The following is a 16,557-nucleotide window of genomic DNA, read 5'->3' as shown; positions in this document are numbered from 1 at the left end:
TCCTCACCAAAAAATAACCCCATCTCCTTCCCCCATCTGCCATGTGCACTAACTCAGGGCACGCTGCGGAGCTGGCGCTGGCTTTGCCCTTTGTGCATCGCGCCTCTTCTGCAGCTGCACGGCCCGAGGAGGTACAGCTTTCCCCGGGGAACAGTGAGCTTTCTGTATTCACTCCCTGTCTCCCACACACATCCTCTCACCTCGTTTTCAGGCTGGGGCTGGGATTTTAAACATATTAGGGTTCATATACTGCCATAAGGGTTGAATAAAAATTTTCCAACAACTTTTCTCCTTTGGAAAAGAGTTCCACTGAAATCAACACTTTCCTACAGGAAAAGGCCAGTCTGGCAAGCAGCTGAGGTTCTGAAGCAGCTTTCAAAAATCTGAAATGTCTTGAGTTGAAATGTCAGTCTGAAACAAATATTTTTGTGTGAATCAAAATGTCTTGGATTTGAATCAGCACTTTTGTTTCATTCGAAAATGTAAATTGTTTCTTTTGTTGGTGTTGTTTTTTTAACAAAATTGGAATATGTTAATGTTTTGTCCCCGTTTGGCATGGAGGGAAGTGTCAGGAATCTCAGCATTTCCCACGGAGTGACAAGAGCTGTCCCCAGCTGCCCACTGATGCAGTGGGTAGGGTGTCCATCCTGCCTCTCCTCCCAGCTCACCTCTAGAGAAAAGAAAGGTTGAACTGGAGACCTAGATGGAAAGACAGGGTGGCTGCCTCGACCCTGAAAGTCACGAGTTGCTGGATATGCTGAATACCACATGTTCATCCCTGCCTCTGGACAGTCCTAGAGGGGTGCAAAGTGTTGGTGATGATCACCTGCTTCTGCTTAACCCTGGGGATGTGGATCCCAGGTCACCATCACCACTATGACCTTGGGCTGTCAGCTGGTCTCTCACTCTCTCATTCCTGCTCTCATTCCAGAAGCGAGTTCTCTTCCTCACCAATGATTATTTCTTCACGGACATCAGTGGCACACCCTTCAGGTGAGCATGGGCTCACACATCACCAGTACAATGCATCAGAAGCCTGCCATCAGGGGTGGGAGATTGGTCTTTAAAATGGTCATAAAACGTGACTCATGAGTAGAGCAGTGTGAATAACTGATTGCTTTGTTCCCGTAATCCCATAAACTGAAAATGATAAAAAAATCTAGCTAAACTTTTTTTTTTTTTCACATCCAAAATGTTTTGAAATTGTCATAGATTTGATACATGTTATTGTTGATTTGAACTTTACATCTTTGGCCAAAAATGTTGTCACCAAAAACGTCTCACAGCCCTACAGACAGGTTCCTCAGCCTCCTGTGCTGCAGTCAGATCTCACTCGATCCTCTTTCGATGCTGTTCTTTTCTTTAATAGCTGTGGAGGGAATTAACACCTTTAGGGGTCATCACTGCAGGGAATGCAGTGTCGTGTTTTGGGATTACACCCCACCTTGCTGACAAGCCCTCTGTTTCTCCTCCTGCCTGCAGCCTGGGGGTCGTGCTGTCCAGGGGGCACGGGGAGTACATTCTGCTGGGGAACACTTCTGTGGAGGAAGGTAGGTGGCTCTGGAACAGCCCCGCTGTCCCAAAGGACAAGGTAGCTGTTCTGAAACTTACTGCTTCCCTTCTCCCTCCCAGCCTGTATCTCTGTCTGCTACCTAATTGAATACTCAGCGTATGATCTGATTTCAGGTTTGCACGACCTGCTCCAGCCAGACCTGTCTTTAGCGAATGAATGGTAAGTGGAGGAAATCGTGTCAAAGACGCTGGACTTTGTCATGAGCTTCTGGCAAAGTTCCCAGCAGCTTTGCTCGAGTTCACCACACTCCGTGGCCCAGAGGAAAAGCTGTGCTGTTCAGGGACTGCACCTGGAAAGAGCTGATGGCCTCAGGGTATGATAGCGGTGCCTCCAGAACTCAGTTCCATCTCTACCCTTGGGAGATCCCACCAAGGCCTGGGATGTCCCCAGCAGGAAACATCTCCTGAGATTTATTCTCAGTCTTCTGTACCCAAGCTCATTTTGTTCTTCCTTGCGTTGCCCTGATTTGTGCTACAAAACCCGCAGTATGTCAGACCTGTCAGTGCATTTTGTAGCAAGGTTAGCGAGACACTGAACCATGTTTTAAAATCCGAGCTTATTTTTGGTTGGCATTCCTCTGAACTGAACCTAGACCTAATTTCCAGTGAACGTGGGGGTGATTTATGACCGCTGTTTCAAGAGCATGCATAATTTATGGTTTTGCTTGGTTTGGACATGAAACAGGGTAAAGCATGGCACTTTCCATTTATTGCTGTGAGGTTTGGGATTTTCATGAACCCAACATTCAGTTACACTCAGGCACATGAACCCAGCCTGTACCAAAGCCAAAATAACTATATTCTAGAAGCCCCACAGCCCTTCACACCTCTCATTACACTGTCAAGTTTCATAGGCAGAGCATTTGAGACACATGCAGTGACTTCTCCTTCTTCTACTCCTAGCTTGGGGTGTCAGCTTACCACATTTTACATATTCATTACTCTTCGGCCTTGCTCATAAATCATTCCTTTCAGTCCATTAATGAGATGTAATTCTCTCTCATAACCCCTTCCTCTCCCTTGTCCTGACAGTGAAGCAGTCAAAACTGAAGCAGGATTAGAAGGCTGGTTTATTTTATCATACAGAGACCCACACTTGAAAAACATTCTCCCATTTCTCCCCGAACTGTGTCCTACAGCTGTGTACCATTGGGAAAGCTTTTGCTGACACCATATCACACTGCAAGCTCATTCCTCATCTCACATGGCTTCTCTGCCTCCTTTTTTCCACTCCCAAATCAATGTTACTCACACTGCATGCAGCCCCCTGCTTTTCAGGTCTCTCCATCACGTTAATTGTGTAGAGATACACAGGTACACACACTACTCGGCGTATAATATAAATGACCTTGCAGGAAGGATTTGGGACTGCTAACCACACTGCATTGTGAACTTCAGCTGGAGGACACACCAGCAGCCCTACTAAGTGCAGCAGTCACATTAATTAATGTTTGGTTTTATTGGTAGGGTTGACTCAGAGCCACATTGTTAGGCTTTGTGTGGCCGTGGCATGCAGCTACAGCAAAATCTTTGCAGCCCAAGCTTTCTCACTGTATTTTTGTTTGCAGTTGTTATTGTCGTGGAGTGTTTGTCTGACTGTGATTCTTTTTGCCCTTTGGGGCTTCTTCTCCCTCCCCACCAGGATTTACTGCATCACGGACATCGATCCCGACCACCGTAAGCTCAGCCAGCTGGAGGCTGTGATCCGTTTCCTCACAGGAGAGGAACCTGACCTAGAATGTGAGTCCTGGCCATCAGAAGGGCCCTGCTGGGGTTTTCTGTAACCTCACGGGCAAGCGGGGACTGTGAGAAACTGATGGTGTCAGACTGAGCTCCCCTGGCAGCTGCTCCCACAGGCAGGGCTGAACTCTAGCCCAGCTGAATTCACAGGTGGAAATGAGCTGAGTGAGGATCCACCTCCTTGTCTCCAGCAGAGGATTTTTTTTTTTAATTTCAAAGCTGTCACATAACTTAACTTCACTGAACGTCTCAGCACAGGAAATAGTGATGGACGAAAGGCTTGATTGGGGTGTGGGGGGGGCTGCACACCATGCTTGAGACAGACCGACCAGCTGGGCTAGAGGCTGGCAGGAGGAGCCAGAAAGCTGCCGTCACTATCCTGCTCCCCAGGGCCCCAGCTAGCATCCTCCGTGGGCTGCACTGCGCCGTGTAGACAGATGGAGTCTTTCAGAAAAAGGTTATTAATTCTGTTTTCCAAAGATGATCAGTAATTGATTTTTTTGGGGGGAAAAAAAAAATGCTACAGAATGATTATCCTCCCTCCTCACCCCTTGCAGCAGGTCCGCTCTCCAGGTGAAGCACAGGCACGCGAGCAGCTGAGTGGGACCTCTGTTGAGGGGCAGAGGTGGGCAGCTGTGCATGGGAGCTCCCTGCAGGAATTTAGCCTTAGGATGTCCTTCGGCTCACCTCACTCTCCATGGCTTCAGCCTTCTTAGCCGTGCCAAGTGCTGAACCAAGATTTTGTGTATAATGCTTCAGAAACCTCTGACACAAGGATTTGGATCTCTTAAAACTAAAAACAAATGTAATCCGATAATTGCTTTTCTATTATACCATGTGAACAGACCCCTCCTGGCTGAGCTTTGAAAAGGCTGAAAAGAGATGTAGCAGTTGAAGAAGACAGGAAGGAGAAAGGAAGTTTTGGGAGGGCTGAGTAGAGGACCTTGAAAATTTTAAGTTCTGTGGGGAAAAAGAAATAGGATTAGGACACATCCTAGGCATACAGGGCCTGAGGAAGGAAAGATCTGCTGGTGAACAGGGTGGTATAGAAAAGAAGCAGGTTGAGTAAGTGGGAGTTTTGAGTATGCCATTTAGCACGGGATGGTATCTCGAGAAAGGTAAACAGAGTAGAGGCCATCAAGAAGTCACGAGGGGCTTTGAAGAAAGCTCCTTGAGTGGAACGGGGTAGCTGGTGTCCTCACTATGGGGCACCCAGAAGAAAAGTCAAGGCAGGGATCTGAGGCAATGGCTATAGATAGACTGTTCAATCAAGAAGGCTGGAGTCTGATGAGTAACTTGATTTGAAAGCCTCTCATTTGCCAACACTTTCAATCCTAAATCCTTCCGCTGAGCTTGCAGGGGAACCACTGTTATGATCTTAGCTGTTACAGCTCTTCTTTTGCTTCCCTCCATCAGGGTGGCAGGTCATGTTCTCAGCCCTGCAAGGGGAGGTCTCTTTTTGTGCCATGTAGCTCCAGTGCCCTGGGCCAGGCAGATGCTCCATATCTAAGGTACCTAGAGGGGCATATGTCTTCCTCTCCTGATTCTTGTTCCCCTTCCTCCTTAGGTGATGAGGAGCTGGTCCAGGAAGTGCTGTTTGATGCCGTGGTCACTGCACCCATGGAAGCCTACTGGACAACACTAGCCCTCAATATGTCCTTGTAAGTGTATGAGAAGCAAATATGGGTAAAACACCATTGAACCTGCATTTCCAGATGCTATGGGCTTACATAATGCCTGAAAGAGTCACAGATTCTTTCAAAGTATGTAAGAAATTTTAGAAATAGCTCAAAAGGTTGTTAGAACTAGCTCAATAGCTTTACAAATAGCTCAAAAAGCATTTCTCAGGAGTGGACTCCATCAGGTTGGGCCTCTTCACGTAAGCCTTTAGTTTGGTGAAGGTTTTTCTTGGTAACAGAATATTAATGCCATTCATGTTTGAATTCCACTGGAGGCCAGCAGTGATTCAGTGAACAAAGCAGCAGACAACATGCAACTTACACAGATGTGTGGCTATGGGACTCTTGTCCCTGTTTCAGTTACCAGTATCCCTGCTGCTGATGGAGCTTGAGCCAGGAGCAATCATGCTAGGATACCCCGATACCAGTGCACACACCCTTAAACAGCCAACACCAACACACACCTCTTATTTTAAGGTTGTGCCATACCACCACACTGCAGCAGGCTCTCTACCATGTAGCTCTCCCATCTGTGCCCTTGATAATCCAGCAAGACACATCCAAATCAATCTACAGAGCCAGTCTGTTACCCTGCCCATCCTGTGCTTGTTTGAGACAGATATTCTCTCTCTGCAGTCCTTTTCCCTCGCTTCAACCTATGTACAGGCAGCCTAGAGCAGGGCTAGCAGGAAGACAACAGCTTACATCCTCCTTTCAAAAGAATGCAATGAGCAAATTTCAAAGGTGTCAACCTAGGCACAGGTCTAAGCCTAAGGTCATCACTCAGGCAGAAAGATGGCTCTTCTGAGAACTGTTTGCTTCTGCTCGTATATTTCTGTTCCACAGGGAGACTGAGGCAGGGGTCGAGATGGCATTTCTGGGCACTCGAGCTGGACTCATGAGGAGTGCTCTGTATGTGGGCTCTGAGAAACTTTCCAACAGGTAAGTCCCTACTCTGCATTAAGGGATTTCTCTCAGTGTCTCTGAAAGGGCACCATGAAATTAACACCAGGCTTAGAAATTTATTTGGGGATGCAGAAATAGAAAGTAAAGGAGCAAGACCCTGGTGGGATGGGTGCTGATTTATGCAGGCAGGGTAAGGGCCCTTTATGTTTGATTTTTTCCTGAAACACTGTCCCAAAGTGCATTAATTTCACTGTAAAATGGAAAACTTCGATTATGCCCCAAATTCAGTTATCTTAGAGAGGAAATGTCCACAATTACTCTATACCCCCAGGAACATTTTGCAGTGTAAAGGCTGTGCACTCCAGTGCCCCGGTGATGTTCCAGCTTGGCTAGGTTTGATCTTTCTGTCTCAGTTCCTCTCTCCCAGTTTTATTCTGTTCTGACTCTTACACTGCTCCCATCATAGCATCCCAGTGCCTTCCAGTGATGCATTAAGTGATGTGACTGACATCTGTCATATACAATTCATTCTCTTGTCCTCTCCCTCAAGGCAAAAGTACACATTCAGAGGAGTTTTTTGATGTGGAAAGGGCACAGTTTTCATTTTAGTTGAGGTTTGAACGTGCAGGCTGGTCCAAGCTTCTGTAAAAAAAGGCCAGGCTGCAGAGGCAGCACCAGCAGATGGAACAAAACAGGATGGCGGTGGTCCTCGGCTTTGTGCCAGGTGTTTCGCTGTCTCCCAGTTCTCCAAATACGAATTGGATATTCAAGGCGGGGAGCTCCGTTGTGCCTGACATGCGCTCCCTGACAGCCACAGTCCTCGAGTTTCTGAGGAAGTCTTGGATAACTCAGCATAGCCAGGATCTGGTGACGAGGAATTAAAAACCACCTGCTAAAGGAAGCTAACATGATGACTCCCTACCCCACACAGCGTTGTTCAGTGCTTCTCAACGCTCGCAGTCACTACACCTCAATGAGGGATCTGTCACAGGAGAGGCACTTTCGGAATCTCCTGACGGGAAGGCACTGCATAAATGAGCAATTAGCGCTCTGTCAAAAAAAAACATACAGCAAAAGGAGAGCCCGAAAACCACGGGGACGTGTCGGCCAGGCAGGCTCAGGCGCCCTTAGCGTCTCCTTCACCCCCAGCCCTGCCCCGTGCCCTCGCCGTGGGGGCGGCGGCGGAGCGGCGGCGCCGAGGGCCTCGGCCGGGCCAACAGCGGCACCTGGCGGGCGGCCGGCGGCGGAGCGGCGGCCGCGATGGCCCCGGGGGTGCCGGCAGAAAATGGCGGCCGGAGGGCCACGAATGGCCCCCGGGGAGCCTGAGGGGACGTGGCGGTTCCCAGCGCGGAGCTTGGCTCCTGCCTTTGTGGGTTACATGGGGCCCGCGGGTGTCCCGCAGGTGCTGAGGTGCTCTAAGTGGCTCCAAGGGGGTGGCCAGCCCCGGGGGGATGCACTGTATGAAGAGCTGCTCTCTGGTTTGTGCTGGCAGGAAATTCCTGACTCGGAAGGACAAGGAGAGCATCTTCACCATGGACCACTTCCCTCTGTGGTATCGCCGGGCAGCCGAGCATCCCCCCGGCAGCTTCATCTACAGCATAGTTTCGGAAGATGATGCAGGTAACCTCAGCCTGAACACGAGAGGAGAGAAGAAAAAAGGTTTTTCATGTATATCTTCCAATGCCACGCTTATCCCAAACCCTTTATTGCCACTCTTGCACAGTAGGAATTACTGAGGCATTCAGCATACCCTTCATAGAGGCATAGAGTCAGAACCATCAGAGTCACAGTCAGGACTGATGAGGAGTCAGCAGGGACTCAGGAAGAAGTGACTTTAGAGGGTGGCTTTTTTTTTCCATCACCGCTTTCTATGACAGGACAGGACGGGTTTGTTAGGGACAAGGGAGGAGTGCTTGTCCATAGTTTTCTCCTGGTGAGGGTGTCTCGTTGGTGCCCTATGTTCTTTCCATCACGCTACGAAAATATGGCACCTCCTCCTTAGCAAAGGAGCTCAAACACAAGAGAAAAAGCAAAGATTGGCTTTTCAGTGTCTCTTGCTTAGGGTGTTGGTTCCTGTGAGCTTGCAGAGCCAGCCAGGGCTTCCTCAAAGGCTGGAAGAGAGCAGAAGAGCCTGGAAAGGAAAAAAAAAAAATCAAAACAAAATCCTGTTGTGAGACTCCTACACAAAAGGCGAAATCCCCTCTGTGCCCTCCCTGGCCTCTAGCACTCAGTCTCTGTCAGGGAGCTCGGCACTTGAGCTGTTAAAGCTTTTTGTGGCACGGTGGTGGGAGGCTGGTGGGTGGGAAAGCAAGCAGCAACGAGAAAACCAGACTGGGAGGTTGGAGATGAACCAGGATGTAAAGAGGGAGGGATGGGAAGAGAAAGGACTTGAAACCTTCCACCCAAGCCTCTCTCTCTGCACAGCACCCTTACATCTCCCTCAAATGGCAAGTGAAGAAAGAGGAGGAGGAGGAGGCATGGCAGGAGAGACCTTTTACTCCCCTACACACAACAGCATTTGCTCTTTGGAATACGGTGTGGTTTAGAAAAACAGGCAGGAACACCCTGTGAGGCTCCCTAGGACAGCTATTATCCAGAACCTAGTAGGCCCTACTACTGCTGGCTAAACACTGGGATTGTGGCTTGATGTGGTTTTATTTGCCATTACAGGTAGTTTTGCATGGATAAAGGCAGAATAGAAGCTGCCTCTCTTTTTTGTATGACATTGCTATTGGTCAGGAACTTCAATAAAGTCCAGGACCCCATTTGCCTGGAAACCCTACAGGCACTTTATAAGAAGTAATGCCTGCCCCTGAAGACCTTATTCTCTAAAATGTACAGGAGATTATTAGTCTCGTTAGGCATGAGCAGCTGGGATTAGACTGATTCATGAGATCATACAAGATGGCTGTGAAGCGCCTGGAAATAATATTCAGTTCCTCTGAGCCACTGTGCTTCAATGTCAGAGCAGACTCTGAGCCCTTTGCTTGACATCCTTAGAAGCAGAGGTGCCTCACCTGTTGGTCAGAACAGGCCACCCAATTTCTTAAGAAATTCTTGCTGATTAGATCCCAAAGTACCCCTTCCATGCTTTCCTCATGAGCCAGTGTATGCCCACGGTGTGACAGGTGGGTCCATTGCCAATACTCTTCTTGTCACATAAGAGGGAAGAGACCAAAGAACTGGCGAGGAGTACAGCAGGGAATGGCTGCAGGTCATCAGAAAAATTTATCCAGGGTACACTCCTCCAGTGTCCAAAAGTCCCAGAGAGAAGACAGCAGGGAAAGCTCTGCAAGTCAAATAAAACTATTCATGCAGTCCAGATGTGTCATGTGATGTTTGTTAGTTTTTGTGTGTGTGTGCTGGGTTTGTTCCTTTGTTTTTCTAAGGGACAATATGAGCATGTTGCTTATTTGTCTCATCCTCGGGGTGAGCAAGAAATTTGGGGTTCACCATAAAGGCAGGATCAGGCTCGAGGCATGTGAGCATAAGTTGGCTGGGTATTTGTTTCACGAGGACTTTACTAGTTCTGACATCCTTGAGCAAGCTAATCTGGCTTCAGTCCAAACAAAAAAAAAAAAAAAAAGAGACTCCAGGCTGAACTGCAGTAGCCACTGAATCATGCTCAGGACATGCTGGGTACCAAAAAGAGTGATGACGGCAGAAATGGAAAACAGTAACAAATGCTGTAGCTCTGGGAGAGGAAAGAACACCTGATCCATCCGGCTGAGCAAGAGTTTTCCATACAGCATGCAAGCAAGTAGTCAGTTGTAGGCTAAATTGATTGTGCTGACCTTCAAACTGTCCCCTGGCAGTTTCAGAAGAGGTGCTCCAGCTGAAGCTAATCTAATCGCTTTCCATTTCTGTATTATTATTATTTAATGTAACATGGGCAATTGCAGGCTGAAACAACTGTACTAGCAAAGACAGCAAGTGGGGTTCAGTTGCTTAAATCCATCCATTCGTGCTATTTTAAATGCCTTGTTGGATCCAAAAGATCTGCGTGGGGCTGGCAGATGTGACACAGGACCTACAGGGACACATGAAGCAGCAGCTAAATGATAAAAGGGATGCCCTTGGGCATAACAAAGTTTAGGCAGCTGAATCTATCCCAGAAGACTGTTTTTAAAACAGAGTGCACTCTGGAAGTACCCATGAGTATCACGTCTGTCTCCAGTTTGTAGTGCCAGCCTGACTTGGGCAACAGAGCTGGGCATAAGCCTGGCCTTTGCTGTGCAAGGATCAATGTCAGAATTCCCTGTCCTGCTTCTCCTTTGCCTACAGAGTTTAGCTGGTGCATGAAGCAAAGCAGTCTTCCAGCACAAGAGGAGTTCTGCCTGCCCAAAATGCAGGAGGCCAGTCCTTTATATTTTATGCCAAGGATGTTGCTTTTCTCCTGAGATAAACAAGTCAAGTCATTAGCCTTTTAGGTTGCTTATGTGGTTTGAAAGATGCAGTCCTCCAGATTCTTGGATCCTTCAGGGCTGAGGCATAAGTATGCACTGATCTGGATGTGAATCCTGCTGCATGTAAGCTAACCAAGCCTGCTGGTTTCATGTCTTGACAGAGGGAGGAGGCCTTCCAAAAGTGGTGACAGTGAGCACAGCAGTGGCTGTATCCGTGGATGGGAAGATGGGTATTGCTGCAGGTAGGAAATCCTGGTTTTTCTTTTATCTTGAATGAAACAGTAACGTCGTCGTATGTTGAGAGTGGGAGTTGAGAGCTGTTAGATTGTCATTCAAAGGAGGTGATGGGAGCCACAATAGATTGTCATGTTGAAAAATAGGCAAAACAGAACATTGGAAAAGGTACTAAATGGCTGACATGCCTTTGCAAGGGAAATGGGCTGTTTGAATGCAAGCTTTCCATCTGCAGCGCCAGTGATTTCTGTGGATTGAGACTGCCTATTTCCCTGGAGCATGAGTTGGTTAAGAAGTCAATGTAGGTTTTGAACCACTTTCAGGGCACACTTTTGGTTGTGTAGGATGTAGAGATGCACATTCCTGCATCTCTATTGTTTTCTCCACTGAAAAATAACTTTCTGGTGAAATGGTTTTGTTGCTGGATTTCCAATTTATGCATACAGATTTCTGAACTTCTCTTTGCACCTGAGCTTTGAACCCTGTTTAACAGACCTTCGCCAGACTCTGCGTCTACTTTTGGAGTACTTGCAGAACACATTATTTCTCTCAGAACCTCAAAGCTTCTGAAACTTTACCATTTTCTGTAGCAATTGCTTCAGGCTTTACAACAGTACAATAAACTCAGAAGTGAATCAGAGTACCCACTTAACAAAACAAAACAACTTTAATCAATAGTGTTGGCTTCAGACTCAAACTAAACTCGCTGTGTAAGAGTATTGGTGTGAACAAAACTGTAGCTAAATCTGAGTGGATTTTTTTTTTTTTTTTGATGTGGCAACAGTAAGGGAATAGGTTGGCAGAACAGATAATGGAGCAGTTATTAGCAGAAACATGCAGAGATGCAAAGCTACCTGTGAAGGAATGGTTAGTGTTAATGGAGTCCTGTCTGGTGGGAGAAATGACTGCACAGAGCAGATGCTGAACAACAACTTTGAATTTCCAGTTATGTGCGAATCTGTCTTTTAATTCTTAACAGTAAAATCAGTTGCAGACTTTTCTTCTATACTGAGTAGCATTACAGTAGATGTTCTCTAAAGAAAAATTGTGCAACATTTATCTCAGCATGAGGTTATGCCAACTGCTAAAGAAATATCCAGTAGAGACAAGGTCGTACTGCAGATACCTTCAGATCACAGAGTCAGCCGCTGCTTGTACCTAGGCTAGGTAGGACGCAATGGATGGCCTTCAATCTACTGCTCAGTTAAACTGCAGCAATTTAACTTCATCTGATGAACCATTCTTTAATTTCCGGGCTTTCAATAAGTTGCAGTTGAGAGTGGTGCTAAGTATCACCAGGGGAATGAGAGAGTACTTATAAACTGAGGGAGTGGTGATATAAAATAGTGCTGTTAACGGCTATAACACTGTCTCAAATCCAAACAAATTTATTGTGACGTGAAGCCTGTCCAGAGACCCGTGTGAAATAGAGAAGGTTTCAATACAGTTCATTTAAAGTAGGTGCTTGGGTCACAGAAACTGCCCCCAAAACTGCTACTAGCTGGCACTGTTAGAAGAACTAAATAGCATTGAGACTATGTACCACTGGGGCATTTTTCTGGGCTTCAATTTGGGAGGAGAAAAAAACATGTTTTTAAATATAATTTTTCATGATTCTTTCTGTTTCCTTTCCTGAGCTGTGAGTTAGAGCAGAGGCACACAAACAGTTGATTTGGTACTCAGCATAAACACAAGGAAGGAAACTTCTGTGTGGAAGAGCTGGAGCAAGAACAAGTGACAGGAGGAGCTGCCCCTGACGGAGCTATTTTTCTTCTGTCAGCAGCACTTTTCAAAACCCCTGTGGAGATTTCCACCCTCTCAGTTATGCTGAATGCAGAATAGACTCTGCACGGACATGCTGTGAAGGGGCAGAGTCCTCTGCTGTAGGAAGATGAGGGTGGGAAAAACAGCAGAGGATAGGGAAAAGTCCTGTCAAAACAGTGGTATTAAGGTAAAGTTTCTGTCATTTGTGGAAATTATATAGAACAAACCAGTTTCTTCACCCGTAACCACAGAAGCTGAGAGAAATGAATTCTCAATTGCTTTCATTCCTTAGAGGTACCATGGTCCCCGTCGCAAGTCATCATGCTAGGTGACCTGACCACAAGCATCTTCTGCTTATTTTCACACGTGGTACATTCAGCTGGGTGCTCTTCGTTCCCTGTTCCTTATGTGTTGATGAAAAATACTCATGTTTCATCCAAAGCATGACAGCACCGAGGGAAGTAATTTCTCCCAAAGGGTCCAAAATCCTTCAGGCCCCCGCTGTATCCCCCATTGACTTCAGTGGGAGTGGGAGGGTTTGCGTACATTTACAACTTGGTTTTGGGGCATCCAGGAGCAAAGCGGTTCTGTATCTATATTACCATTTGCATTTTTTTAGTCGTGACAAGGTTCATCATCTGAATCTTTCATAATAGCAGTAGTCTTTAAAAAAAAAAAAAAAAAAAAAAAAAAAAAAAAAATATTGTGTTCATGCTACCTATTGCAATACTATTTGTTCTTGAGGGTAACAACTATGAGAGGAAGGGTAAAGGCCTCTCTTCACTCCCCTCAGACTGACATAATCATGGTGAGTAGCTCGGGCCTGGTTCTGGGGGGCTTTACCCAGCGTTAGAGGCTGCAGCACAAATGATGGTGGGCAGTGCTGCAAAACCATCCTACCCCCGTGCTGGGTACAGGGGAGAGGTGAGGGAAGGGGAGCGAATGGAGACACAGCAAGAGGCAATCAGAGCAGAATGGGATGCAGATTGTTATTATTGTTATTTGGATGGCATCAGCCCTCAGTGGGCATGATAATCGCATTCATTTAGAGTCAGGACACTACCAGAAATCCGCTTGATTCCCAGCACAGGATCCCGGGAAGCCAAATACCTGGGTAGGCTTGCGGTTTCTGGATAAATGCTGTCACCGTTCTGTAGAGGGGGGACAGCAGAAGGCTTTTTAAGTGCCCCTATAAAAGTGCAATTTGTCTGAACTGACCTGTCATTCTGCCACTGATTGTTACTGGCAGTTGCTTGACTTGATGGTGCTTGGGGGGACTTTGTAAGCGCTCTGAAATGTTCACTATGCGTGCAGTGAAGAATTAAGCTCTAGGGCTTACAGCTCTGCCCGTGGGCTGGGGGCACCCCCAATGCCCCCTCAAGGAGGATGCCGATGACAGGGCCCCTTTCCTGCTGGCAGCTGGATGGCAGTCCCCGGCCGAGGCGGAGAAAGGCAAGCTCCAAAAACCAAGCGGCCAGGAGGACGAGATAGGCCTGGGCTCTGTCAGAGAGCAAGGGAGATGTCAACTGGGATTAGAGAGCAGCCAGCCTGCAGCGCTGAGGGCAGCGATGGAGGGGGAGCACAGGGGCTTCCATCCTCCCGGGTCTGCCTGGCATGGCCCAGCCAAAACCCTGCAGCCAGGGCATTGTGCAGACCTTTGGAGGCTTGGAGAAACCCACAGAGGACACCACAGAGCTGCTTGTGCTCGCTGATTTGGGTGCTCTCAGAGCTGCTGGGGCTTTGGGGAGGCCACGCAGGCAAACCTACCGCTGTAGCTGTTACTTTGAGTTACTGTTAGCTACCTGCTCTATTGTGCTTTGGCAGTTCAAAGCACTCTGCAAACATTAAGTAATGCCTGGATGATTAATTATAATTAATTAGCAGGCAGCCAGTCTCCTGGGATGTCAGTCCAGTGCCTTGCTCTGGCGCTAACTTCGCTGGAAATGAAAAATAAGGGCTTGCGATGGCACTCTCCCCAAGCCAAGTCCTGCCCCAGATAGCACTGTCATCTGCTCCCTCCACTGAGTCAGTAGCCTGGGGCTTTATGGTCCTCAGGGGGTGTGCTGCAGAAATCACATGTAGCTGCTGACAGAAGCTTTTAGTGATTTAAAGCCCCAGTGAAACTGCTGGAATCTGCACGGGAGGTTAGCTGTCACTTTGGGCAGGGTATGACGTCTCTTTTATTGCCTGACCTTCTGCCTGTTGGAGTTACGTGGTGGCTGGCTGCTGGTCAGAGCAGGAACAGGTAGGAGTTTTTTTCTGTGAGGCTCCTTGCCACTGCTGCTGTGTCTCAGGGACAGGAGGTGGCCGATACCAGCAAAGCACAGGGCATGGCATGCACAGGCTCCACCGTGCCTGATAAAACAAACAGGACGTGCAAACAGCCAGGTGGGAGATCAAGGTTTATTTTATACAACACCTCTCTCTTCTCTTCATATTCAAAGTTGCTTCTTATTTACAACAATTGGACCACACCAAAATTGTTACCCTGTGATGACAGCAGTATATACAGATGTGTATGGGGAGAGCCCAGACAAGCCCAAAGAAGCTGAAAGAAGAGAAATATCGTTCCTACTGTACGGAGAGGGGTTGGAGACATTGAGTAAGGACAGTATTAAGGCCAGTATTTTCAGAAGAACTGTACTCCCAGCAGGAGCAGATTTTCAAAAAAGCTTAAATTTTTTTTTTCAGAAGTATTTGAAATCAGCCAGTCTGAAAATGGGTAGTGGAAAGTAATTTTGCCATTAGACTGCTGGTTAAAACCCAGCCTTTGTCAGTCTGGTGGAAGCTCTTCATTTGAAAACCGTTTACTGGCCAGCTTGACGTCCCTCTGTCCTCTCCCTCGGTCCCCAATTTTGGCTACCTGCTGTCTGTTACCAGCGAGCAGAGAGGAGAGATGCAGGTGTCTTTTTCAGCAGTTCTGTTGCTGTGGCATCTTTTCAAACTCATCTACACACAATTCTGTATTCCTACGGTTTTGTTGTTGGGTGGATAAAACATTTCAACCCCCTCTCTGTTCCTCTCCAGAAAGTGACAGTTGCACCTGTGAAAACGATGTAAAATGCATGGAAATAAGCTGCAATAACGTGAGCACCTTTTACACTGGAATAGTTGCATCCAAGCTAGAGAATTAAAATTATTTTACTACACTGGCTTGAAAACCAGTGTGACATTGCCAATACAAAGTCTGAGCGCAGCTGATCTCCTGAGCTTTTGCTGCCATACACAGAAGGCACGCTGTCCCTCTTTTAATGCTGGATGTGGTGCCAACATCCTCCCAACATAGGAACTTTGCAAGAAACTTCTGCAAGCTCCCAGGGTGCCTGGGTGCCTTTATGGAAGGGCATGATCTCCCCTGCATCCAGGGGTAGAATGGGTAGAAAGAAGGAAGACCTAGCTCATTTTCAGCCCATTTCGGTGTGCCAAAACCAGTCTCTCTCCATTCACGCTGCTTTCCTGCATCCCTCATCCACCTTCCTGCCTGCCTGCCATCCTTGGTGTCCTACTGTATGTACTGAGCCTTTGTGCAGAGAGATCTGCAAGCAAAAAGGCTGGGGCCTCAATGTTTCTGGGGCAAACCCCAGCTACTCTATGAGCCAGACAAAAGTAAGGCGATTGCCTTATTTTTCACAGGGACTGTTCTTACAAAGTCAGCTTTTTGCCAGGGTTTGGAATCGGAGCTGGGACCACAGAGTTCCCTGCTCAGAGCTAGTTACCTTCCAGCCAGGTCAGTGAACAGGCAGAAAGAAAGCATCTGCCTTCAGAACTCCACATCTCTGCACGTAAATGGTACCTACTGACAGTGGGGCCAAATATGTTTATTTTATCCTCAGAAGAATGCAAAAGACAGTTATGTGGGACGTTTTCCATAGCATTCTGCCTCCTCTGGCTGGTCATCCATCAGCAATTTCCTTTTCCTCTACGCTGTATATGCTCTCTGCGTAGACTTTGAGATCTTCAGTGCCTCCCGGTGTGTGTGACATTGCCTGTTGCCTTGGGAATGAGCCCTCCTGGGACATCCAGCCCTCAAACGTCCCCAGCCTTGGAGCCTGTTCCGGGCTGGGGCTCCAGCCCAGGAGCCTGTTCTTGCCTGTGCGTAGCAGAAATCTTCTAGCCTAGGGTTATCCATCACCCCCGCCTCTGTAGCTCCTCTGATTGCCATGGTTGTCACGCTTGAAGGGAAGAGAGCCCTTGACACTGACTCAGGAGAGGCTTGCATATAGCTGGATTTTTAGATTGGCACCCGGCGCCTTCGC

At 47.5% G+C, this 16,557-nt stretch overlaps 1 protein-coding gene across 1 annotated transcript in view; it reads left to right on the top strand.

Moving 5' to 3' along the window:
* CACNA2D4 (calcium voltage-gated channel auxiliary subunit alpha2delta 4) overlaps positions 1–16,557 on the top strand; it is a 112,329-nt gene that overhangs the window by 46,946 nt on the left and 48,826 nt on the right. Inside the window, exons 19-26 of the mRNA XM_032184094.1 lie at positions 932–993; positions 1,483–1,550; positions 1,687–1,732; positions 3,215–3,312; positions 4,880–4,973; positions 5,838–5,933; positions 7,390–7,517; positions 10,465–10,545. Coding sequence (XP_032039985.1) covers positions 932–993; positions 1,483–1,550; positions 1,687–1,732; positions 3,215–3,312; positions 4,880–4,973; positions 5,838–5,933; positions 7,390–7,517; positions 10,465–10,545 — 673 coding nt within the window. The remainder of the gene's footprint in view (positions 1–931; positions 994–1,482; positions 1,551–1,686; positions 1,733–3,214; positions 3,313–4,879; positions 4,974–5,837; positions 5,934–7,389; positions 7,518–10,464; positions 10,546–16,557) is intronic.

Source organism: Aythya fuligula, chromosome 1, assembly GCF_009819795.1.
Source record: "Aythya fuligula isolate bAytFul2 chromosome 1, bAytFul2.pri, whole genome shotgun sequence".
NCBI lineage: Eukaryota > Metazoa > Chordata > Aves > Anseriformes > Anatidae > Aythya > Aythya fuligula.
The sequence above is the reverse complement of the archived record's forward strand: the minus strand, read 5'-3'. Positions and strand labels throughout refer to the sequence as shown.